The following is a 24120-nucleotide window of genomic DNA, read 5'->3' on the forward strand; positions in this document are numbered from 1 at the left end:
AAAACTTGTCTATTGCTTCTTTGCATTTGTCAGGTCGTTAATCTTTTGAATTTGTGGCCTTGGCCTGCACAACATATCGAGCTACAGAACTGACTTGAGTTGATACAGTGAAAGGTAATAATCAGTAAGTTCATGTTTATCCCCGCCACCTTGCTTGGTCTTGTCTGCATCCCGGTGGAGACCATAGCACCACTGATGTATTGAGAAGATCATTATCATGTCAAAATTGTAGCTTTTAAATCCTTTTGATTTTCATTTCTCTTGTCAATGAAATCGAGTTATGTGGCAAATTGAAATTCCCTATAAAAAAAATAAAAATAAATCCGTGCTAGTACTCAGCGATAATCACGCCCCTTTCACATAGTCCAAACCCGAGCTTATCTACTTATGTGGGCCTTGCATGAAGCCCCTGGATCTTTCTCCAACCATTTTGTTATTGTACATGTTCATAACAGGGACTTCGATAAAGGATCAATAATGCGGCCCAGCCTGTGATTTTGATGCAATTGACACGACACTGCCCAATAACAAGATGGCAAGTAGTAAATCCTTTTTCAGTCCGGAAAAGGGGAAATCCTTGAAGTCCAGGTTTGAAGTCCAGGTGGAGACATGTGTTTGGACTTTGAGAATCTTATGGGAACAGCTGGGTCTACCTTGAGTTCCTCTGCTCCGTGAAAGGATATTATAATGATTACACGTTTATGCTGGCATATATCTTTTGATGTGTACTAACATTTTTGGATACTCGAGAGCCTAATGCTCTCTCCACTTACCCTGCTTTTGGCTTGGATCTTAGAGGAAATGAAAAAGACAGGGCTGAAACAAACAAGACATGGGTTCTCATTCTTTTTTCATATAGCAGACAGAGGTGAATAAAAAAATCGATCAAAAGGCGATAGCTATCACGTCTGCTTCTTCAGCCATGCTAGCAGGGGGCTGCTTTAGTATGGATTTGTAGCCACAAATTGGGTTTATTCTTAGTATCTATAAAAGAAGATGTTCCTGGAAAATAACCAAGATATTCATGTGAGGAGTGGCAGGAAGTGCTGATTTAGTTTCATAATTATAATGCGACTTAAAATCCCCACCGTTCATGAACACAAGACAAACCTCCTGCTGTCATCCACCTCTTCACATTTTAATAATGAATGCATCTCCTTTTCCTCATGAAAGACCATTACCACTTTCTTCCACTAGCATTTTCTCTATATTTTCCTATTATTCGCCGTATCTGAGCTACTCAACTCTCTTCCATTAAAACTTTCTCTGTAATTTCCTCTTATTCGCAGGATCTGAGGTAATCAACTTCCTCTTATTCGCAGGATCTTATGTAATTTAATAAACAGGTTCTATTTTCCCCTCCTCTGTTTTTTTTTTTAAAGGCAGCACGTATGACCCTTAGAGAAGGTTTGCTCTCTTTCATGTCATTTAATGCAAGATGGCTATTCATTGGCTAGGTAATTTGATTGAACTTTGAATCTCATTCTAGTTCTTTTCATTTATTTATGCGCGTAACTACATTCTCGGTTTAGAATATTCAACATTTGAAAGCTGAGCGAAGGGTACTAAACTTGCATGGTTTCTGGAGCCTGGAGGAAGTTACGCTGATGTTGGTTTCTTCACGTGAAACTCCAGTTGTTCACGTGTTTTATATTTTCTTTCGAAGCAAGGCGTTTTTATGCTTAATTGGTTACCGTTTTCGGGTTTTTCTTCTTCGAAAAGGAATGAGCCGGTTACTACAGGGTAATTTATTAGATGTTAATTATAATATTTTTTTCGACTTTGCTTTTTTTTTTTTTAAATATCAATATATATAAAAAGAAACAAAGAATTCATCAAGTGGTAACGTGTTAAATTTTACCTTTTTTAGATTTTTTTTTAAAGATGATGTAAGGTGGAGAGTTTTTCTTTTTTCGACAATATATCTTTATATTTTGATTGCAATTTTATAGTCTTTATAATTTTATTTTATTGTTTTCAATTTTTTTTTAGTTTGATTCATTTGCAATGCTAATTATATAATTTTTAAAAATGCATGTAAGAATCGCGTAGTTGGTATCAATAGAGTTAATTTTACTTATATATATTGAACTATATTAATTTCTTTGCTTTAAGTATTATCTTCGTCTTCTGCATTTTGTTGAAATCAAATATAAAAAAAATTCCATTTATATTTTATTTTTAGTCATATTAGAGATAAGTATATGTCAACAAATTTTGCTAATACAAGTTCATAGTTTTTTAGTACAATTTTGAAAAATCAACGTTGAAACCGATCTAGTTAAAGGGATTAAAAACAATAAAATCAAATTATGAGAACTAGAAACAAAAAGAGATCAAAGTATAAAATCTTATATTGTGTTTTTCCTCTCTTTTTCATACAAACCAGAGGGAGTAGTTTTCAGGGAGACGTATAATTACTAAGGATTCGGATTCAAATCCTAACTTTAATAATCAGCTTGTATGCTCTAATTATAGTATAACATCCTGATTGGACGAAATTATCTTAGTCTACTCCAAATGAAGAAGGAGCAGGAGTTGTTCTATGCAACGATAGGATCGTCGCGCTGGGTTTCGCGGAACGCTTTCGCAAGACCCTGCGATCCGATCACATCCAAAAAGCAAGCATCATTTTTTAGTGGGATGAAGCAGACAGGAAAAAAGCCTTCGCTCATATATTTTTTTGGGAAAAAATCCAAAATGCATCATCATTGCATTCTCCTCGAAAGTAGTAGTAACTGCCGCAGAAAATCAGTTCCTTTTCTCAACAAAACCTGCTTTGCTTCTTCATTTTTTCCCCTCAAGTCTCACTACTCGACCCCTTTCTCTCTTCTCCAATCATTGCTTCCCAGGTTATTCAGAAAATGGTTCAGTGTTTGTCAAAGCCGAAGACCATGTTCACTGCAAAACCCTCTCCTCTGGGTGCCTTCGTTCTGGTTCTCATCCTCTGCATTCTGGGCTTTTATACCCTGTATTTCCCTCACTCTTTTTCGCCCTCTTTCACTTCCCATAATGCGTCTCACTTCCGCCAAGTTTTCCTTTCCTCTTCCTCAAATTCCACCATCGCCTCCTACCTCCGTGACCTCACCCTGCACCCGCACCTCGCCGGAACAAAACTTGGCTCCGACACCGCCCGTTATGTTCTCGACCATTTCAGAGACCTGGGCCTTCAGACCCACACTGTGAACTACAAAGCCCTCCTCTCTTATCCCCTCCACTCCTCCATCTCCGCGCATTTTAGCGACGGATCCTGCTCGGAGTTTCCCTTGGGTGAAATGGTTCGATCCAATAAGTTTGACGAGGACGTGGTGCCACCATACCATGCTTACTCGCCATCTGGGTCGGCGTATGCGATGGCGGTTTTCGTGAATTATGGGAGGGACGAGGATTACCGGGCGCTGAGGGTGCTAGGAGTGAACGTTAGCGGATGCATAGTGTTAGCGAGGAAAGGCAGCGGTTTGACCAGAGGCGCCGTGGTGGAGAAGGCGGAGACGTACGGTGCAGTGGCGGTGCTAATATATACCGATGGGGACAGGTTTGGAAATGGGTTTGAGAGGGGACATGTCATGAGAGGCATTGGGGACCCACTAAGCCCTGGGTGGGCTGGGGTTGATGGCGGCGAGAGCTTGGATTTGGAAGATAGTGAGGTTTTGAAAAGGTTTCCCAAAATTCCATCCATGCCCCTTTCTACTGAGATTGCTGAGACCATTTTGCACTCACTAGTAGGCGCTGAGGTGCCACAGGAATGGAAGAGTTCGCTAGGGTCCAAGGTACTCAGGCATGTTGGTCCTGGCCCGACAATGCTCAATTTCACGTACCAGGTTGGTGATGGGATCATTTGAGCCATATTGGAATCTAAGTTTTGTGACTTTCATCTGAGTGTGGGTATGTCTGTGTCTCATCTTCTTCATTTTAGTGGTCGAATTGTTGTTGTTATTATTATTATTATTATGTCGGAGCCTATAGAGGCGTCTTTGACTTTTGACCTTGTCCTTTGTTGTTATATTTTGTGGATAACCTCTTTAGACGTTCACTAAATTTGACGGCATATGTATATGGAAATATGTACATGGGCAGGATACATGCGTGCATGTGTATGTGAGTGACTTTTGCTGAGTATTTGGCACTTAGACTGAGAGATAATTGGAACAGTTCGAAATCCTAAATTTATAATTCAGAGAGGAAAATATAAAAAGAGAAGTTGGTGAAGGGTCATGATGAGTCTGAAAGTTGCCTAATTTGCCTTCACGTCTTCGCCTTTATGGTTGAGCTAGAAGGTTTTTTTTTTCCCCCTGATGTGAAACATTGTAGATGCTAGAAAGTGCTTATTTGATGATTGAAGGAATTGGGTGAGATAATAACATATGTGAAGATGTAAATGATATGATTCTTCTTGCCATTCAAATATCATTGATGCTGAACCTAAAGATGCAATGTTTTATCATTTACAACATGCATAGAAGATCAAGCATATCTTAGCATGTCTGACATGGAGTGAAAATATGGCTGTAAAGTTGAAAAGAGAAGAGTCATTAAGCTGGTTCTTAGGTCATTGCTTCATTATGTCTTGCTTGTCTGATCTTTAGGGGGAAAAGAAGGTGGTTGGCATTCAAAATGTTTTTGCGGTTATAAAGGGATCAGAAGAACCCGACAGACTTGTCCTGCTCGGTAACCACAGGGATGCCTGGACTTATGGTGCTGTAGACCCCAGCAGTGGGACTGCAGCCTTACTTGACATTGCTCGGCGATTTTCTCTTCTATTGCACATTGGGTGGACTCCACGAAGGACAATTATCCTCTGTAGTTGGGATGCAGAGGAGTTTGGAATGGTAGGCAGCAATTCATCTTCATTTTTGAACTTATTTTTGTGGTTCCGGAAAATGGACAGACTGTAAATTTAATATTTTTCCTTCCTTTTAATTTTCCTTAGTTCTACTTCTGTTGTAATAATCTGGTAAAAGAGATTATCATGGACTTATGAAGGCAAATAATTAAATGTCTATGCCTTCGTCAACGGGATTTTGGTTTGCCTTGCTGAAATTTTATTTCTTGGACATTTCAGCTTTTGACTGGCTTTATGCTTGTATGTTTTCAAATTTTTTCCTAGCACTGTCAGTTGCTCCTGTAGAGGAAAAATCCTCACATTTCAGTTTGCTCAACTGCAATTATGGCAACAATTCTTGTAACATGCTCTCTAATCAAGTTTATTTAATTATGTAGATTGGATCCACTGAGTGGGTGGAACAGAACCTAATCAATCTTGGTTCTAAAGCGATCGCATATCTAAATGTAGACTGTGCTGTGCAGGGATCTGGTTTCTTTGCCAGCTCCACTCCTCAGCTTGATAGTCTCATCCTTGAGGTTTCAAAAAAGGTAAGTTGTGTATATAAATGTGTGTGTGTGTGTGTGTATTTCATGTTTTAATTAAATGTCGATGAGCAGCCCTTTAGCATCCTTTGTAATTCACTGCTTTGACTAGTTTAAATTTAATGAATTTCTCAAGGAAAAAATTGTATTATAACATTCAAAAATTAGTCTGAAGGGTGTGGGAGATTTATTTTTTTACATCATTTTCGTTTTTTATGGTTCAAGGTCTGTATGGCACAATACATTGTGTTTACTTTGGGTTTCTTACTAATGCTGAAAATCAACTACAATGTGTGTCAAATTCAGGTCAAGGATCCTGACTCCACGAGTACAACTGTATATGAAAATTGGGCAGCTGTTAGTGGAAATTATAATGTACTGCTTCTTTTACCTCTATCTATTGAATAGCATTTAATGTAACATTTGTTTAGATATGTTTAAAGCATTTCAATTATATAGTTGTTTACCAGAGTCTGCATAGAAAGTAAATATTCTCAATTCATCTATCATACTATCTCTTTTGTGCAGTTAGTAGTGCCAATTTAGATTTATAGTCTGTGAGGCAATTGGCGCAATATATTTTTTGTTGCTTACCAGTGTTTGTCCTGGTTGATTACAGATTTTGAGGCTCAGTGGACTGGATTCTGATTTTGCTCCCTTTGTGCAACATGCGGGGGTTCCATCTATTGATGTATATTATGGAAGAGGTACATTACTTCATTCATATGAACAAAAATGTTTTCAAAAAGCAAACCAGCGATGTAAGTGAATGATTGAAAAGCCAAGCCAATGGGAAATTTTACATATGAAGGCACTTACTCTGGTTGTGCACTGTAATATTATTATTATTATTTTTAATACACTGTAATATTATTTTGTTATTGGCTTTTTTGTGCATGTTAGAGGTTAGTTTGGGAGCCGGAAGTGTAATGATCAATCTCTAGTTCTTTTAAGCAAGAATTGTGATGGAATCTCTTTTGCTGCACGAACCTATAAGAGGAGAAATAAGAAGCTACAAACCTATAAGAGGAGAAATAGGAAAATGCAAGAAAAAGGAACAGCACCTTTAGGAGGGGCTGGATGCTGACTTTGCTATTCTTACTCTTAAAAGGAAAGCTATACTGACTTAGTGTTGGCGGGGAGTTTTTAGGTCTGTCTTAGCAAAAAATGATGATGGAGATTGTGCAAGATACTTTTGAAATTATGGTAGTCACTAGTGTCTTTTAGGAGAAGTAAGTTATATTTTGTATTTTGAAAAAGAGTCGAGACTGGCTCTCGAAAATCAAAATGCATGCTTGATGGCATTGCGTGCTGACTGTTCTGTTGGATATTTTGGTTGTTGTAGGGAATAGGGTTGGTTCTGAATCAGTGGAGTGTCTTTGGAACACTGATTTAGTCTTTTGGAATCATTATATCAAACCTTAGCATTTTCCTTGACCTGCTGGCTGTTTTATTGTTGTTATCTCTGTATTTTTAGTGTTGAACAGCAGGGTTCCATCAAATTGTAACATGACAACTAATTCTGTCTCAGGCATGCTGTTTATGCTAATGAGAATAATCTGTCCGATAGTCTTGGGTGTTAAATGAATTTAGATTATTGAACTTTTTCTGTAGATTTTCCTGTCTATCACACTGCTTTTGACTCCTACGACTGGATGATACAATATGGAGATCCGTTCTTTCTGCGCCATGTGGCTGGTTAGACTGATTCTTTTCTACTTACTGTTAATATGATATGAATTTTTTCCATCAATAAATTGGAAACATAAGATGATTTTTCTTTTCTGTTCCATGTTGATTAGTAACTGGAGTTTGGGGACTTTTAGCACTTCACCTGGCTGATGATCTAATTCTTCCTTTTAATTACCACTCTTATGTAGATCAGTTACAGGTATGTTTTCGTCTTCACTGAGTTGATATTTCTTGCTAAATCATGGCTTTCAGGAAAGGAAATTATATAGTCGAGTCAATTACGAGATTTTACTCCAAAACTTAATTGCGTTACTATTTTCTACTGGGTGCTATTTTTGAGGCCACAACTTTTTGAAACCTGTTTTGAGCTTTCTAGAACATAGATATCAACTAGCCTTAAATAATTAAACAATGATTTCGTGAATTAAATGTGCATGCCGTGCGCATGCACGCACATGATTGATTACCTTGAAGTCTTGAACAGATGACAAAAAAGAAAAGCTTGAAATCATGGGATGGGATGCTCACAATTAGGTGCACAAGGTTTAGTTCACAATAAATAGTGGTTTTCATCCGTTACGGAAGAACAAATGAAATTTGCTGGGTGGGGAGGGGGGGGAGAGAGAGATTGGGGCAACGTGAAATAAGTTATAGTGATGTTGGAGTTGCAGAGTAAACACTTCCCTCATTTCTGCTGTAACATTCATATATCTTAATGGATTGTGTAACTTTCATCTGTTTTGGCCAGGTGTACAAGAACAGGCTGAGCAACTTTTTAGACCAATCAATCTCTCTGCACCCATTAACTGCCTCGATACAAGACTTTGCATCAGCTGTCGAAGAATTTGATGATGAATTAAATGTAAAGCGATAGTACCCTATTGATTTGATTACTATATAAAGCTGCTATGATTGCTCCTATTTTTTATTTATTGTCTCTTATCTAGTTATGCATCTTTGTTTTGAAGTGCAGGCACTGAGATTGCAAGAAACCGTTGATTGTTCCATGCATTTAAAAAGGCGAGCTTTAAATGATAGATTAATGCTTGCTGAAAAAGGCTTCCTGGATCCAGATGGGCTTAGAGAAAGGAACTGGTTCAAGCATCTTGTGAGTGTGTTGCCTTCTAAACCTTGACTCGTGTTCATCATTGTTTCAACTATAATAGTATGGATGGATCGATTTGAAAAATATGTTTTACCCTGACTGCTAGACTGGTATAGGCAGATGTCAAACCACATAATACAAACCAAAACTGAATCTGTTATTACCCCTTAAGGACAGGCCCCGGACCTTTCATACGTCCCATCATAATCTTGGTTCATAGTGGCAATCTACTGGATAATTAGTTATTACCCCTTGAAAGCCCTGACTGTATCTCAAGTTTCAGATGAGTAGCTGCTCACTATCCAGAGTAGTTAGACTCGCAACTAGGTATTGGAAAGGGATTAAGTTTAACAACTAAATTTATTGAACTGGGATATAGGTCTGTAAATGAGGAAAATATATCTTTACAAGATCGGGGACGAGGATCATATCCCCCTATCCATGATCATTACTTTCATTAGACGTCATTTTCAAAGATTCTTAATCATAAACCTGATTATGTGTATTCTTGCAAAGGTGTTTGGACCTCCAAGAGATCATGAAAGTATGATGGATTTCTTCCCCGGAGTTGCTGATTCTATCGCTTGCTCGGCCAGAAGTGGTGAAAAAGAAGGGCAGGCAGATATTCAACATGAGATCTGGAGGGTTGCCAGAGCCATCAAAAGAGCTGCTTCAGCACTGAGGGGAGAGTTCATGTAAAATCTATGGGAAGCTTCAACCTATGTGTGGGTTGGCCCTTTCTTTACTGGCCATTGAATGAGTCAGCCCTTAAGTTTTGTGTTCTTTTTCAATTTTTTCTTTTTTGGCTGGAAAGTAAATGCGAGTAGTTTAGATTAGCCCTTATTTTTTTTAATATATAAAATGATAACTTAGCAGAAGAATCATTTTCAAATACTATGAAGAAAATTAAGGGATTATTTTAAAATATTGAATGAAGTTATTTAATAAATATAATCCAAATTGAAAAATAAATTAAATATCCAATAATTAAATTAAAGCAAACAGATAATTTGAAGTATTATAATAAGAATTAAGCCAGGTCAATGGGATAAATTCAAGTTAATGAGAACTGGATAAGAGTAGGAAAGATATTGAAGGAGAGTTTGCTGATCAAAGAGACGGATCAATTCATAGCATGGCAGGCCTTTCCTAGAGCCTTCAGCTAACTAACAATATAAAACTAAATTATTGTCTAAAACATGCCATAGCCTAGTTGAGCATCCATGTTAATCTTTTCAAAACCCTTCTCTTCATCTGCCAAGCGTTCCCTTTCTGTGTTAATTTCAACTTCTGCAACAGCCAAATTAGCCCTCAGCTTCTTCATTTCAATCTCCAAACCAGCCACTTTCTCCTTCAGTGATCTCACTTGCTCTGCCCTGTCTAAATAAGCTTTCATACCCAAGGCAGATTGAACATGAACCTCCAACCAAGTTAAGTCAAAACCAAATATCTGAAGCTCCTCCCACAAACCCTGGAGCCGCCTACAAGTACTTTCATCATCCATATTTCTCACCTTCATTGTCTTGAGAAAATATAGAACTTGACCCAAAGCTATGAATGCCCAGCGAATGAACCTTGAAGTTCTTTTCCTCTGACTCTCAATCAGTGAAGGTTTCCATGAACACACCTCCTCCAGCAATGGAACAAGAGCCAGTTCTTCTGCTTCTAAACTTCTGAAATCTATAATCTCACTAAGAGGAGGGGATAAGGGCACTCCCTCAGGTTCATCATCTATGGTAGGATACAAAGGGCGATCCCTATGTAAAGAGCACACTTCTGTAAAACTATGATTCCCGTTGGAAGGACTTGCAGATACTTGATCTTCCATCTCTAGGAGTTCTAGATTTGTTTGACTGGCATGATTCCATGTAGACTCTAGGGATGTGAAACTCAAGGTGTCATCCGAAGAATCTATTCCTTGATCTCCAAGCTGTGTTGTTACCTCCATGTTTGTCGGAGATTCATGGGTTTGGACAACATTTTGAGTCCTTGCGTTGTCTTGAAGGTTAAAAGGACCATGAGATATGTATAGTTCCGCTTCTATGATGCATGTGTTGTTCACAAGGTAGCCTCTCGTAGTATTATAGAACTCACTGAGATTCACGAATGGTGTACCCCAGGCTTTATATCCGGCATTAAACCTCTGTTCAGTCTCTGCAAATGTACAGTTATAAGGTGGGGGGGGGGGGAATCAAGAGATTGATCTAAAGACAACATCATTACAATTTCAAGTGAGAAATAATAAAGATAAATTACCCTTTTCAATGGACATGTTCCGATCCATCTGATTAACAAGAATCATCTTGATGCGAGCAAATTTTCTCCATCTCAATGGTAACAAAGTATTTGCAACCCTCAAAATCACTCGCAAATATTGCTCCCCGTTCCTTTCTACTTGATTCACAACGATTCGCCTGAGCATTGGGAAACGACCCACATCGAATGCTTAAGAAATCACGTGAAGGAAAGTAGAAGTTCATACTTAAATACACACACACAAAGCGAGATATATATATATATATATATATAAAAATTGGGAATTCACCAAGTAAGTACCATCTACAATCGCCAGCTTCGAAAGATTGGGAGCGTAGTTCCTTGGTTATCCTCTCTGAGAGATCTTGAATTGTCCAAGTGAATCTATGAAAAGCAATATTAGTTCTCAGATGATCTTCCAGTACAATAGCTATCATGCAAACCCAGAGGAACAAGTCAATGAATATTTTGAAACCCTAGAAAGTAAGAATGGTTGATAGAATCAAAAGATGGTGAATAAAGAATACAACTTGTTGCAGACAAACTAGGAGGACTGCGGCAAACGTGCCCACCTAAAAAGTCAACTGGGTATCCGCTGTCAATCTCATAAGAAATTCCAAATTGATCGTAATAAAAAGTTTAAATCAATTACTTGCTAAATGTATTGGAAATTGCCTTCCTCTTTGTGCTCTATTACTTTATTTTGTTTTTTTTTTTTAAATTAATAAACTTGTGATATCAGATCTTCGAAGTTAGTTGAGTTTTGTAAGATTGATTAGAACGTTTCATCTCTGCGTACACCGTATATATCATAATGACGACCAAAATGACGATGATAGAAAGTCAACTGTAGGTTGCTTTCCAGTTCATCAAGTACCAAATTTGTCTTACTCAACTATCGACATTTTTTAAAAATATTTTGAAATTCTTCCTCAACTAACACTTCTGATTAATTTCCCTCCACTTAGAACCTCGTAGCATAACCGAAGTCTCGCATACAAAACCTGCGGGCAAGAAGCATGACTAGCATCGGTAAATACTTGCTAGTTTGTATCATGAATATCTACCCCAGTAAGCTGGAATTTTCACTAGCAACAGAGATCACGGTCAGATCCCACACTTAATTTTCCGGATTCGAGAATGAAGATGCTAATGCCATGACACACCCTTGTATCTTAGAATTACAAACAATGACACATAATTGTAGTTACCTCATTACAACACAGGAATTTTCAAATACAATTTACACGGATACATTTTAGTCACCGCATCTAACTCTAGATATATTAGTACACATCAAACTCTGATGCGTTTCTTCATGATAACGCACTACCAAGATGGAATTAAATTGCGGTTTATGGCCTCCCATATCCTAGTTCAGCATCCAGATCCTTCTCTTCGAACCCTTCTTCTGCTTGCACCAAGTCTCTTTTTGCTATTTCAAGATCTATCTCTGCAGCAGCAAGCTTTGCTTTAAGCCTCTTCATTTCCATCTCCAGAGCACTCACATTCTCCCTCAACTTTTTCACCCGCATTGCCTTCTCCAAATAGTTTTTCATGCCTAAGGCTGATTGAACATGAGGCTCCAGCCAACTCAAATCAAATCTGAAAGTCTCGAGTTCCTCCCCTAAAATTTGAAGATGCTCACAAGCCTCATCATTCATGTCTTTCACCCTCTTAGTCTTCAGGAAATGTAGGACTCTGCCCAAAGATGTGAACGCCCATTCAACAAATCGTTGACTTCTCTTCCGCTGACATTCAATAAGTGATGAGTGCTTCGAACATACTTCCTCCAGGAGTGGAACAAAAACATTTTCTATTTTCCCAAGACCCCAGAAATCCACAAGCTCATCCATTGGGTTTGAGGTCAGTCCTGCAGGCAATGAAGGATTACCAGTATGCTGCGCAGGCTCAACGGAAACACATGCAGAAAGTGGGGGAGTTTTCATTTCTCGCTCTCGATCTTGCAGTGAACTTTCCACTTCCATTTGTCCAGTTTGATCTCCAGATTCCAGGGATACCGGGCCAGCTGCTTGATTCTCTTTTCCAGACTTGGGAATAGAAATCTCAGCATCAATTATACATGTATCCTCTATGATATAACCCCTCCTAGGGTCATAAAGTTCACTTAGAGGCATAAATGATGTGTAGCCCCAGTCACTGTCTCTTGAATTGAACAAATGATGAGTCTCTGCAAAATTCAAACATGAAGGTTCAAGAGTCAATTGTGTCCAAAAAGAGTTGACATTATATGATTACTAAGTTGGTGTCATATTAGTGAACATGGGAATCCCAACTCTCAGTTACTATAGTAGTATCGAAAATGATATAGAAAGGTATGGCTAGAGAGCGCAAGTTTTAGTTGTCTTAACTTTTAAGCACATGAATCAGCAGTAGCGTGAAATATTTCAGCTCCCCAACAGCAGATTTGCTCGATTAAATGAACTTCTAATGATTTTATCTTATTCGGGCACCATTGAACCAAATGAGCTAAATGGTGAACCTTGTTAAATTAAATAGCATTCATTCAGTCAGTACTCAGTAGATTCTCAATCTCATATGCTTAATTACTATATCACTCGTGATTACAGATTTCATCAGATAATTTCAATTTTCCAGCACTTCTAAATGACAATCATCTGGGACGGTAGATTACACCACTAAAGATGACAATGATAGAAATAGGCCAGACAGGAATTGAAGGGTGGGTGTAGCAAAAATTTGAATAGCACATTACTTACTATATTAAATGGCAAATAAGGCTGTCAGGTGTTAACCATGATACCACCTACTGGGAATGCAAATAGATTCAATCCAATACTTCTTTATAAAACATGTTAAGAAACACACCTTCCATCCAAAAACTTGATAACAAAACCAAAGCGGACTATGGCAGATGAGAAAAGAAATTCCCAAACTAAAGGTACCTTTCTTGACCGTTTTCTTCACGCTTACTTGATTAATTACAGCCAAGCTGAAACATGCATGTCTGGACCAACCAGCAGGTAAATTGATGGAATCCGCAACATCCAAATATAAAGACAAGTAGTCCACTTTGTTCCCCTTAGGAAACATGAGAATTCTCCTGATAGCAAGCCAAAATAAAATCAAATTCAAAACACATGAAAATAATGTCAGAGAGGACATAGACATTCAGTAAATTCCAACCAAAGGAAATACCATGGATAACCGGCCATAATGAAAGTCTCGGAGTAAAGCTTAACAGAGTTCAACCTAGAGAAGTTTTCAATTCTCCATGTGAATTTCTCACTGGGCAAATGACTTGTTCGTTTATTATCCATTTGTAGTTATGCGCAGCCCACCAATTCCTACACCAAAACTGGAATATACAACAAGCCTTGGGGGTTGGCAACAGTAAAACTGAAAAGTAAACCCATTAAATTTCCATATTTAGAAAAATAAAAAATTAAAATGATACAACATGCCTTAGGGGTTGGCAACGGTAAAACTGAAAAGTAAACCCATTAAATTTCCATATTTAGAAAAATAAAAAATTAAAATGATGATTTACGAACCTTAACAGAATAATTTGTGGTGAAGCTATTCTCGGCCCCCTGTTCAGCCCTGAATGAAGAAACACGAAAACTCAGACTCAAAGAAACACAACATAAAGCACATTAAATATTAGAATACGTATATGAAATCTGATCTCCCAAAACAGAGCGTCATCAACAAAGTAGAATCCAGAATCCAAAAAGTGAACACCCACACCCACACACAATGACAGCTTCAAACTCGGAAGCTCTGAGTCAGATGGGAACTAGATGATGGATGTCACGATAACGAAACAGCAAGAATAAGTAAGGATGTAGGCAACAAAGTTACCAGAAAGAGACATACCGGAGCTGGGGAGTTTCTACGCAAGGGGGAACCGCGGAGGGCGGAGAAAGTCAGAGGTATAAAAGACGAGTCAGCAAGCCAAGAGGACGAAGGCTATGTTTGGATTAACTTCAAACTAAAATTGAAATGGCCCAAATCTTAATAAAAGCTCATTACAAAATAAAAATTATGTTTGAATTGAAAAAAAAATTTCAACTAAAATTAAGATTCAAATGAATTTTTTTCTCAAAGCTCATTTTCATAACTCCTGCATCGGTGTTGAGCAGCGTTGGAACCATTTAATCCATTTAAATTTTCTATTATTATTTATTTCTGCATCAACATTCAGTGTGAGAGGGAAAGCTTTTTCTTATTTTTCACTAACAAAAGCAGTAGAGAGGTTGAAGAAGAATCTCCAATTGATTAACCTGTTTAATATATATTAATTTATTTTAGATTTCTTAACTCTATTTTTTAAAATAAAATTATAATTTAAAGTTTGATTTTTTAAAACAAAATGTTGGTTAATCACAAAGTTTAATATTTTTTTAAAAAACCTAAATTAATCACAAAAATATATAATAAAATTTATGTCCTTTTTTATCATTATATTTCTAAACTGATTTTAAAAAAAAAGTATTCAAATAAAAATCACGTTAAAATTACAAACATTTTTCCTAACCTTAGTTTGCTAACTTCAATTGAATCCTAACCTCAGTTACAAATTTTTTAATCCAAATATACACGAAAGCACAAGCATCGCACCAGACGCCGAAAAGATAAAAGAAAAATGACAATTAAAGGTCTCATAAAATTATTAATTACAATTAAAAATTTAAATTATTGAAATTCTAACAACAAACATGATCCTACTTGAAATTAAAAATATATATGAGTTTATAAAATTATTCTCAATTGAAAAATAAAAAAAAGAAAATGCTGAAATTACTATGATGGGTTGAGACCATTATTATCAAACTCTCAAGGTGATTTTACGAGTTTATCATTCGTAAGTTTATAACTTATAAAATCATATTATCTCACTTATAAATTTAAATTAGATAAAATTTATGAGTTGACTCTTCAAGTTTATCGTTTTTGAATTTTTAGTTTATAAAATCATACTAATCTACTCATAAACTCGTTAAGCAAGATAAGTATATATCGTTTACAACTTAATTTAGAAAAGCAGTAGGATCCATTTTAATTGAAACTAAAACTAAAAAAAATATCAATAAAAAATAAAGCAAAAAATACCAAAAAAAATTGCCATATTTTGAAATTTTTATATTGAGCATAATAATCTATGAGTGTAGATAGATTTGATTTTAATCATTTATATTTGAAATCTATTTAAATTTAATTATGGTCACATTTTATATTTTAATTATTTAATTATGTACTTTTATAAAATATTTATTAATAGAGGTTCTTATGAGTTTATAATCTGAGTTTATGTTTTAAATTTACATCCATATTATGAGTTCACTTAAACTCATAAGTTTAACAACCTTAGTTGGGGCTATTGTTAGTTTTAATATGGAAAATCAAGATTCACACTCAGGAATGAGTTGCTTTTCAATATAAAATAAAATTTCACTTATAAAATTTTCAAAAGGTACTTATAAATATACAATAATCACTTAAAAATTTATTAAAATTATTTCTAAAATTTTTATATTTGTCAATATATAGATAAGTCACTTGAAAAATCAAGAAAAAACATTATTGAAATTACTCTCATGAATTAGAACTATTGTTAATTTTAATTAAAAAACCAAGATCCCAAATATTATAGTTTGAGACTATTAAAATTATTATTATGTTGGAACTATTGTCAATCAAATTCTCATGTATGGATCTTAGTTTTTTCAATTAAAATTAACAATAGTTTCAATCCATAATAATAATTTTAATACTAAAAAATAATTTTATAAATTTATATATATGTTTAATTCTAAATAAGAACGATGACCTATTATTGATATTACAATAATTTAAAATTTTTAATTATAATTAATAGTCTTATGAAATTTTTAATTGTCATTTTCCAAAGACAAATAAGGAAAATATTCACGGGAACAAATATCTTGCTAGTTAAGAATGATGGCATAAGTTTTTTTTTTATGCCAAATGATGAGCATAGATGGGATATTAACAAACCTGAACGATTAAATTTAAATTTAGTGAAGTTAATCTAATTTTATTATGTTTAAATATTTTTATTTAAATAAGTGAAAAAATTAAAATAACAATAATATTTTACGTATCACTTTTTTTTTTTACGAAAATCTTTTACTTATCACTTAAAAATAGATTATATATTACCGCAACAATAAACATAATGCTTATCACTGTGTGACGCCGTATAAGATGTGATGATGCGTTCGGCGAGGAAGAAGAAGATAAAGAAATTTGGACGAAGCATTGTAACATTTCATTACTTGTTTGGCTTGGTTGATGAATGAGAAAATGAATTCTAATGCGGTTTGCTTAGGGAGGAAAGTAGAGGAATAATTTCACTTTAGTGCCTGTTTGCATTGAGGAGTTAATCAATTTTTTGGACAAAAAAATGAATTAAAGCATAATTGACCCAAACATCAATTATCCAAAAAAAATTTTTTTTGGGAAAAAGTCGATATTTTACCCAAGCTGCAAGATTCAGCTTCTGCATTTTTAATTACAAAGTTATGTGAAAAAATTACATAAAAAGCCTAAAAAAAATAAAAAAAAGCATATAAAATTTAATGAAAATAAAATAAAACCCTCTTCTCTTCTTTTTTTTCTCAATAAAATTCAAAGTTTGAATTTTTAATAAAATTATTAGTATAAGTTTCTGCCAACCACCATTTACCACTTGCTATAAATTTAAATAAAATAATAATTGGTAGATGAAAATTAATTTAATTTAATTTAAAATTAAAGGTTATTATAAAAATTATTGTAAAAGTTCACAGAGAGAGGCTTTGTGTTATTTGTTATATTGCTTTTTTTTTTTGTTGCCAAATTTTTAAGCAGTGCTTAACATCTTTATCAAATATAGTTTATATTTGTGATATCATTAAAGATCGACTTGTATATTATCATCTTCATTAATTATTGTAAAATTGATGTTTGGTATTTAAGAATTAAATTTTTCTCTTTTATTAAATTTATTTAAACTAAGATATATTGAAGTTATTTATTTATGTAAATTAAAATTATTAATATTAATATAATTTAAATTTTTATAATTAATCATATATATAATTTAAATAATATATTTTATTTTTTAAATATTAGATATAAATTTAACAATAATTTAATTTTGAAAAGCAATATCTTTTATAATAATTTATACAGTTAAAATTAATTATGAATAAATTATCCAAACTCTTCAATTATGTTAAAATTAATTTTAAAAAAATAGTATTCAAACAGATTGAATTATAACATAATTAATTATGATTAAAATTTATTATTTAATCAATTATTTTCATAATCTATTATATCTAACCGACTTACTCATTACACAAATATCATGTTTATAATATTTTTTATTAACGTGGTTTTTAAAAAAATATTTTATTCATTTAAAAATCAAGGAAATTAGTGAGGATAATTGATTATTATATATATAAAAAAAAAAGTTGGGTGCTCTTATTGCCTGTATCAGCTCAAGAAGATGACTTATGCTACGTAGTCGCATACAACTGCTTTGGAGAGGGAAAAAAACAGAGATTATGAATTCATACTTAGTTTGAGTTTTTTTTTTAATACATTTAGTTAAGATTAATTGGATAACAAGAAATCAATAAAGACCAAAAATCAAAAATTAAAAACCAAATAATACCATGGGAAAATTAACCCGTATCCGTAATTATCGTGCAGTGCAAATCTAAATTATGCCATAGTCCAATATAGCGTCCACGTCTTTCTCCTCAAATCCCTTCTCTTCCCCTCTCAAGTGTCTCCTTTCTATATTAAGGTCAACTTCCGTGGCTGCCAAACATGCCCTCAGCTTCTTCATTTCATTCTCTAAAGCAACCACTTCCTCCTCCAGTTTTTTCACTTTCTTTGCCCTTTCCAAATAATCCTTCATTCCCAAGGCATACTGCACATGAGGCTCCAACCAAGTCAAGTCAAATCCAAATAACTGAACTTCTTCCCATAGACCTTGGAAGTAGTTACAAGCAGATTCATCCATATTTTTCGCCTTCGTAGTCTTCAGAAAATGCAGAACTTGACCTAGAGCTATGAATGCCCAGTGTGTGAACTTGGGACTTCTCTTCTTTTGGCTCTCTATCAGTGAAGGATTCCGTGAACAAACATCCTCTAGTAATAGAACAAAACCTACTTCCTCTGGCTTTAAACTCTGATAATCTATAAGATCACTAAGAGGGCTTAAGGGTATTTCCACGGGTGATACATCTACACGAGGATATAAAGGCGGAGCAGTTGGTTCATAATGCCCTGGTTTATTAGGACTTGGTGTCTCAGCTGGTGCCCCAACAATATCTTGTTTTTCTTGTTTCTGTGGGATTTCTGATTCTGCTTGACTTGACTGATTCCATATGTATTCATCAGAGGATTTGTAACTAGGCGTCCCATCCGAGAAATATATGCATTGATGATCTTCAAGCTGTTCTGTGGATTCTTCTGTTTTGTCTTGTTCCTCGTGTGTTTGGTTACTGATTTTGTCTGGAATCTTAAAAGCAACATATGAGACGGATATTTGAGCTTCTATGATGCATGAATCGTTCGCAAGATAACCTTTTATGGTATTATAGAAGTCACTGAGAAGCAAGAATGATGCACCCCAGCTACTATGTCCTGCATTGAACTTCTGTTGAGTCTCTGAAAAGGAAACACACATGTTAATAAGTAATAACTTGAAGCATGCAGTAACATTCTTAGCTGTTCTAAATTCTACTAATGGCAACATAAACTCATTAATTATATCTGACATAGTTGATTAAAGCCAAATCTCTTGGAAGCTGAACTGAGCACATTTTGCTGGGGAACTCGGCTGTATATCCAATATTAATTGCGTCATTCACTTGAAAATTTCGAGTGTTCCGTGAAGAAAAATGCAGGTTTCCCATCATGATCATAGTTTCTGAGAACACAAGAAAACAAAGAGAAATGCATAATAAAAGCCGAACTGAATTTAGACGACACGAATATATACCTCTTGAAATGGACCTCTCGCTGTCGATCTGATTGACGAGAGACAGCTTGAAATAGACATATCTGGTCCAACCATATAATGGTAAAGAATTTGCAGCCTTCAGAAACAAGGACAAATATTCCTCACCCTTCCCAATTGGATTCACAAGGATTCGCCTGAGATTGAGGCGCATGTTGTTAATTACTTGTCTGGTAATCATAATTAATAAATCATTTGGCCATTGCAGAAATTATTGACTGACTTAGAACTTTATCTCTTCTAGTGATTAGTCATGGGAAAGCAGGAAACTAACTAGCAGATCTGAAATTCAACAAGTACCTACCATTTACAACCACCAGCTTCAAAAGCCTTGGAGCGTTGTTTCTTGGTCTTGTTTTTCGAGAAATCTTGTACTACCCACGTGAATTTCTTGAAAACGATGCCCTTTCCTTGCTGGTTCTCCATCCTCGCTATCACCCACCAAGAAAAAAGATAGATACTTGAGAATTGATGGCGTCAAAAGCTTGAAACCTATCTGCGTATTGCATGTATATGTAAAATATAACTAAGAGTATTGTGATTGAATGCCAGAACTTTATATAGACACTTACGTTTAAACTCGGTGGAATTTGGAAGAATTAATGAACGGAAATCCCAGTTGATGAAGGAAGCTAAAGAACGAATGAGTTGAAGATTAATGGACCCTTTTGCTTGCCACTGGCTAAGAGAAGAAGCGGAGAAACACGCTAGCGATCGAGAGTAGGTCGTTGAATCTCAAAAGTCAACCTGAAAATTGGAAAAAGACAGATAGCACAATTAATAATCAACTCAAACTCATGGACTGGATTAGAATGTGTAAATTGCAATGAAGCTGCTCAGAAATTTCAACGCCAGCACACGTTAAGCAGATCTATTCGATTAAAGTTTCAAGGAATAAGAAACCAGCTTTAATCTATTCACTTAAAGAATATCCTGGCCTCTATTGCTCTCTGCGGTCTGTTACTCTAACTGTTTTTTTTAATGTTAACGAACTTCAGATGAATTTCAAATAACTAGTTTGGAACTTTGGAAATGTGGTTTCTGCATGAACTGAATATTTGAAAAGTTCGTTGCATTCAAAATCGTCATTGCACTTTCTTTATTTATTGTCGAAAATAATTTTGTAAATCTCTCTCCTAACATGACTGATGATTACAGCCGATCACTTGTTTAGAACCTTGTGACATAAGTAAGTCTTCCGGCATGAAAATATACTGCATTGGAGAGGGTATCTTATATTTAATCATATTTTTAATATAAGCTGAAAGAGTCGTCCCACCAAAACAAAACGAAAAAAATGAAAGAGTCGAAACGCGGAAGCAATCAGCAATATAGACAGAATTATTTACACATTTTTAAAGAACCTTAATCTCGTCCATTCTCACACCTTTACGCGGTTATTATATTAATTACATTTTTAATAATCCAAGTGTCAACCTTCAACATCTTTACGCGGAGTCCCACTACCATCTTCATGAGCGCACGGTAGCTCCTATATGTGCGTGCGTGCGTGCGTGCGTGTGTGTGTTAAAACATGGCATAATCTAATCCAGCGTTCAAATCCAACTCATGGAAACTTGTTTTGATTTCGACCAACTCTCTTCTTGCTAATTCATGCTCCAGTTCAGCAACAGCCAATTCTCCCTTCAGCTTCTTCGCTCTAATCTCCAAATCAGTCACTTTCCGCGTAGCTTTCTCCACTTCCTCGGCTTTTACCAAATTACTCTTCGCGCTCAACGCCGATTGAACATAAGGCTCTAGCCAGCTCAAGTTAAACCCAGACGACTTCACAAGCTCGTCCCATAAACCTTGAAGGTACTTGCACCCATCTTCGTCCATGTCTTTAACTCGTTTTGTCTTGAGAAAGTACAGAACTTGGCCTAAAGACGTGAATGCCCATAGTTTGAACCAGCGAGTTCTGTCCCTTTGTGAGGATATCAGTTGAGGATGCCACGTGCATGCTTCTTCCAATAAAGGGACGAAAGCTGCTTCATCTGGTCCAAAACTGCTCACATCTATGAGGTCTCGTAGAGTTAAATCTGAGCATTGGACTTCGTCAAGCTCTGGATGGCTGGACACGCTAGTCAGGGAACTAGGTCTGTCGCTAATTTCGTCGGAATATTGATCTGATGTTGTTTGATCTTCGTTCTGTATGGTGGGTTCTGTGCTTTGTTGTTCACCTTCTATTGTTGGAAGGATATTGGTCGTTTTGGTGGCTTGAATTTTGGGGACAACGTCGGGAACACAAACGTGGGCTTCGATGATACATGTGTTCTTGAGGAGATATCCTTGTTTGGGGTCGTAGAAGTCTTTGAGAGTGACGAAGAATGAGCCCCAGCTACGATGTCCTCCTTTGAATTTCTGCTGTGTTTCTGGGGAATCAAAGCGCATTTATGTATCAGCCGAAGTAGGTGTATGATGGCAAATATCCCAAAATTTTCCTCCTCTTTTTAACTGTCTTGTAATTTGGGGGAAAATGTTTTTATTAAAGTTCGAGATCAACATAAATTGTTGTTGTTGTAATTATTATATTATCTTTATCAACTTTAATTATGGAATAAGAAAGATAATTATGGAGATAATAAATAAAATAAATTCAATTAAATTTTTAAAAATTGGAAAATAATTTTTACATAGTAATTCTTAATCAATGTATTCTTAAAGAAAAAAATAGGAAAACGAGGAAGTGTTAAAAACGTACATTTAAATCTATTATTAGCAAATATCCCAAGATTGTTGGAATAAAAAAAAATCCCAACATTATACTGCTATGTAAGAGATCAGTTACCGTGCTTTTAAGGGTCCATTTGTTTTAACTTATTTTTTTAAAAAATCACTTATTTTAAAAAAATCTATTTTATAAGTTTTATGATATTTGTTTAAACTTTTAAAAATAATCTGAATAAAAAAAGCATATTTATGATTATTTTAAAAAGCTACTTTGAGTAGCTTTTGAAAAATAATCTCATGCGATAGATAAAAGAGAATGTTTTAAAGAGATAAATACATAAATATATTATAAAATTTTAAAATGATAAAATAATAAATTATTTTTATAAAATAAAAATTAAGGAAAATATTATAAAATTTAAAAATAATATCTGATTTTTATAAAATCTTTATAAAATAAATCTTTTTTATAAAATCTCTAAACTACTTGAAAATTATTTATTTTTTAATCTTAAATAAAAGGATACTAAATCTATTTAATTAGGCTATGTTCTCTTTGCTCATCTAAACAACTCATTGTTAGCCAACAAAAGCAAAGTCATTAAGGAAGCACAAATGCGAAATGCGCATGGCAATTAACCGCAATAACGTTCAACTTTTAAAGGAAACAAGGAATACTGCTTTTTATTTCAAGGAAATTAATTTGAGATTGCTTCTCTTAATATTAGTGATCATTTACAATATCTTCTTTATATAAAATTTTTTAATTACGATATAGCAATTGTTATTTTGGAGTTTCATACTATTTAAAAATACCTGTCCCTATAAAATGTTTTAAAAGGAAGCATTATTCTTTTGTTATTTTTCGTTAATTTCTCAACCTACTCCAATAATTTATTCAAGAGATCTTCAAGTCAAGAGTATCTTGATAAAATACTATCATTAATTCATCAAATTAAATTTTATTATAGTTTAGGTTATTCAAAGAAAATGACAGACTATTTGTCATATAATTAATATGGAGTTATGAAAAATAACCAACAAGATTGACGAAGAGAGAGACAGACAGACAGAGAGCTACCCTTGATGACGGACTTGTTGGGGTCGATCTGATTAACGAGGACCAGCTTGAAATGTGTGTTTCTGCTCCATCCATATGGCGGTAATGAATCCGCAACCGTCAAATACACAGAAAAATGGTCCACGTCCCTCCTCAGCGGATGCACATGGATCTTCCTGTATGTGAAGATTAAGGAAGGAAATTAATTAATTAAGGAGGATCAAAATATTAGGGTGAGATAAATCATAAATTTGAAGCATTATTAATTTGGTCAGTCCAGAAAGAAGGTGAGTACCATTTAAAACCGTAGATTTTGAAGGGCTTGGAGCGCAGATTGGTGGCGTTTTGTTTCGAGAAATTCTCAATCTTCCATGTGAATTTGTCGAAAGCAACCACCTTATTGATCCCCTGCTGATTCTCCATTCTGCTTGACTTCAAAACATAGCATGTATAAGAAAGACGACGAAGCGATAATTTAGAAAATTAAACCCAGTGGATTGCGAAGACAAGCTCACAGGTTGTTCCCGCGATATTGAAAACGAATCAAGATGACAGTTACCTATATATAGGGATTTAAGAATATCTATACATATACTAGAGAGATTCCTGTAATTGGGAGATAAGGAATGAGGATATTTAGGAGACTTGGAAGTTGTACTTGGTGGCCGAGGTTGCCAGACGATGAAGAGAGGCTTGGCTTACTCTAGAGAAGATCGTGGAATCCACGAATCTGAAATGAAAGCAAACTAAAGAAATGAGCAAGAATTGGAGAAGACGAAGAAGTAGAAGCGAAGGTGAAAACCCGAGTCAAGTCAACACTTTTTGTCCAACGAGGAAATTTCAAACTTTTTTTCTCCACCTCTCAGCTAGTAATTCATTAAGGTCCTTGTTGTGAATTTTCACATATACAACCTGGCGGGACCCTGCACAATTCTTTCATTT

General features: G+C 35.0%; 4 protein-coding genes across 18 annotated transcripts; 1 reads left to right on the forward strand and 3 right to left on the reverse strand.

Moving 5' to 3' along the window:
* The first annotated feature begins 42 nt into the window (after positions 1-42).
* On the forward strand, positions 43-9000 carry LOC129322680 (probable glutamate carboxypeptidase AMP1). 3 transcript variants are annotated; one of them, XM_054969012.1, is made up of 11 exons: positions 43-1297; positions 2853-3821; positions 4587-4829; positions 5221-5373; positions 5674-5742; positions 5987-6074; positions 6982-7065; positions 7170-7258; positions 7808-7921; positions 8033-8167; positions 8681-9000. In XM_054969012.1, exons 2-11 carry the CDS (start codon positions 2865-2867, stop codon positions 8861-8863), a joined length of 2115 nt encoding a protein of 704 aa, XP_054824987.1. In that variant the 5' UTR covers positions 43-1297; positions 2853-2864; the 3' UTR covers positions 8864-9000. The 3 variants fall into 3 exon arrangements, with proteins under 3 accessions (XP_054824987.1, XP_054824996.1, XP_054825004.1); XM_054969021.1 differs by lacking the exon at positions 43-1297 and adding an exon at positions 1310-1457; XM_054969029.1 differs by lacking the exons at positions 43-1297; positions 8681-9000 and having other exon boundaries at positions 1383-3821; positions 8028-8164.
* A 194-nt stretch (positions 9001-9194) lies between these two features.
* LOC129322711 (uncharacterized) lies at positions 9195-11011 on the reverse strand. 4 transcript variants are annotated; one of them, XM_054969079.1, is made up of 4 exons: positions 10993-11011; positions 10721-10804; positions 10421-10578; positions 9195-10318 (listed from the first exon to the last, which is right to left on the reverse strand). In XM_054969079.1, exons 3-4 carry the CDS (start codon positions 10464-10466, stop codon positions 9357-9359), a joined length of 1008 nt encoding a protein of 335 aa, XP_054825054.1. In that variant the 5' UTR covers positions 10467-10578; positions 10721-10804; positions 10993-11011; the 3' UTR covers positions 9195-9356. The 4 variants fall into 4 exon arrangements, with proteins under 4 accessions (XP_054825054.1, XP_054825046.1, XP_054825025.1 ...); XM_054969071.1 differs by lacking the exon at positions 10993-11011 and adding an exon at positions 10951-10969; XM_054969050.1 differs by lacking the exon at positions 10993-11011 and having other exon boundaries at positions 10721-10934.
* A 550-nt stretch (positions 11012-11561) lies between these two features.
* Positions 11562-20197, reverse strand: LOC129297476 (MATH domain and coiled-coil domain-containing protein At3g58270-like). Of its 10 annotated transcripts, none has more exons than XM_054936097.1 (5): positions 14282-14390; positions 13957-14005; positions 13601-13760; positions 13348-13505; positions 11562-12611 (listed from the first exon to the last, which is right to left on the reverse strand). In XM_054936097.1, the coding sequence occupies exons 3-5, from the start codon at positions 13720-13722 to the stop codon at positions 11776-11778; spliced, it is 1116 nt and encodes a 371-aa protein (XP_054792072.1). In that variant the 5' UTR covers positions 13723-13760; positions 13957-14005; positions 14282-14390; the 3' UTR covers positions 11562-11775. The 10 variants fall into 10 exon arrangements, with proteins under 10 accessions (XP_054792072.1, XP_054792128.1, XP_054792248.1 ...); XM_054936153.1 differs by having other exon boundaries at positions 13601-13801; positions 14282-14383; XM_054936273.1 differs by having other exon boundaries at positions 13601-13749; positions 14282-14380.
* A 567-nt stretch (positions 20198-20764) lies between these two features.
* Positions 20765-23876, reverse strand: LOC129290849 (MATH domain and coiled-coil domain-containing protein At3g58270-like). The gene is made up of 4 exons (XM_054927901.1): positions 23694-23876; positions 23474-23610; positions 23200-23354; positions 20765-21820 (listed from the first exon to the last, which is right to left on the reverse strand). The coding sequence occupies exons 2-4, from the start codon at positions 23599-23601 to the stop codon at positions 20976-20978; spliced, it is 1128 nt and encodes a 375-aa protein (XP_054783876.1). The 5' UTR covers positions 23602-23610; positions 23694-23876; the 3' UTR covers positions 20765-20975.
* Between the last annotated feature and the right edge of the window lie 244 nt (positions 23877-24120).

The sequence above is a fragment of the Prosopis cineraria genome, unplaced genomic scaffold (genome assembly GCF_029017545.1).
Source record: "Prosopis cineraria cultivar Desert tree isolate PC_DT_omini unplaced genomic scaffold, ASM2901754v1 PC1, whole genome shotgun sequence".
Taxonomy (NCBI): Eukaryota; Viridiplantae; Streptophyta; class Magnoliopsida; order Fabales; family Fabaceae; genus Prosopis; species Prosopis cineraria.

What these genes read in the sequence shown, in the direction of transcription:
- LOC129290849 (XM_054927901.1), bottom strand. Translation starts at nt 23,601, where the DNA reads ATGGAGAATCAGCAGGGGATCAATAAGGTGGTTGCTTTCGACAAATTC. An exon ending in AAAATCTACGGTTTTAAATG is followed by an intron (nt 23,355 to 23,473) that starts GTACTCACCTTC and finishes CTTCACATACAG; the next exon opens with GAAGATCCATGTGCATCCGC. An exon ending in CAACAAGTCCGTCATCAAGG is followed by an intron (nt 21,821 to 23,199) that starts GTAGCTCTCTGT and finishes TTGATTCCCCAG; the next exon opens with AAACACAGCAGAAATTCAAA.
- LOC129322680 (XM_054969012.1), top strand. Translation starts at nt 2,865, where the DNA reads ATGGTTCAGTGTTTGTCAAAGCCGAAGACCATGTTCACTGCAAAACCC. An exon ending in TCCTTGAGGTTTCAAAAAAG is followed by an intron (nt 5,374 to 5,673) that starts GTAAGTTGTGTA and finishes TGTCAAATTCAG; the next exon opens with GTCAAGGATCCTGACTCCAC. An exon ending in TGATGTATATTATGGAAGAG is followed by an intron (nt 6,075 to 6,981) that starts GTACATTACTTC and finishes CTTTTTCTGTAG; the next exon opens with ATTTTCCTGTCTATCACACT.
- LOC129322711 (XM_054969050.1), bottom strand. Translation starts at nt 10,857, where the DNA reads ATGATAGCTATTGTACTGGAAGATCATCTGAGAACTAATATTGCTTTT. An exon ending in GAAGCTGGCGATTGTAGATG is followed by an intron (nt 10,579 to 10,720) that starts GTACTTACTTGG and finishes CCCAATGCTCAG; the next exon opens with GCGAATCGTTGTGAATCAAG. An exon ending in GAACATGTCCATTGAAAAGG is followed by an intron (nt 10,319 to 10,420) that starts GTAATTTATCTT and finishes GTACATTTGCAG; the next exon opens with AGACTGAACAGAGGTTTAAT.
- LOC129297476 (XM_054936347.1), bottom strand. Translation starts at nt 19,874, where the DNA reads ATGGAGAACCAGCAAGGAAAGGGCATCGTTTTCAAGAAATTCACGTGG. An exon ending in GAAGCTGGTGGTTGTAAATG is followed by an intron (nt 19,586 to 19,752) that starts GTAGGTACTTGT and finishes CCTCAATCTCAG; the next exon opens with GCGAATCCTTGTGAATCCAA. An exon ending in CGAGAGGTCCATTTCAAGAG is followed by an intron (nt 19,097 to 19,430) that starts GTATATATTCGT and finishes TTTCCTTTTCAG; the next exon opens with AGACTCAACAGAAGTTCAAT.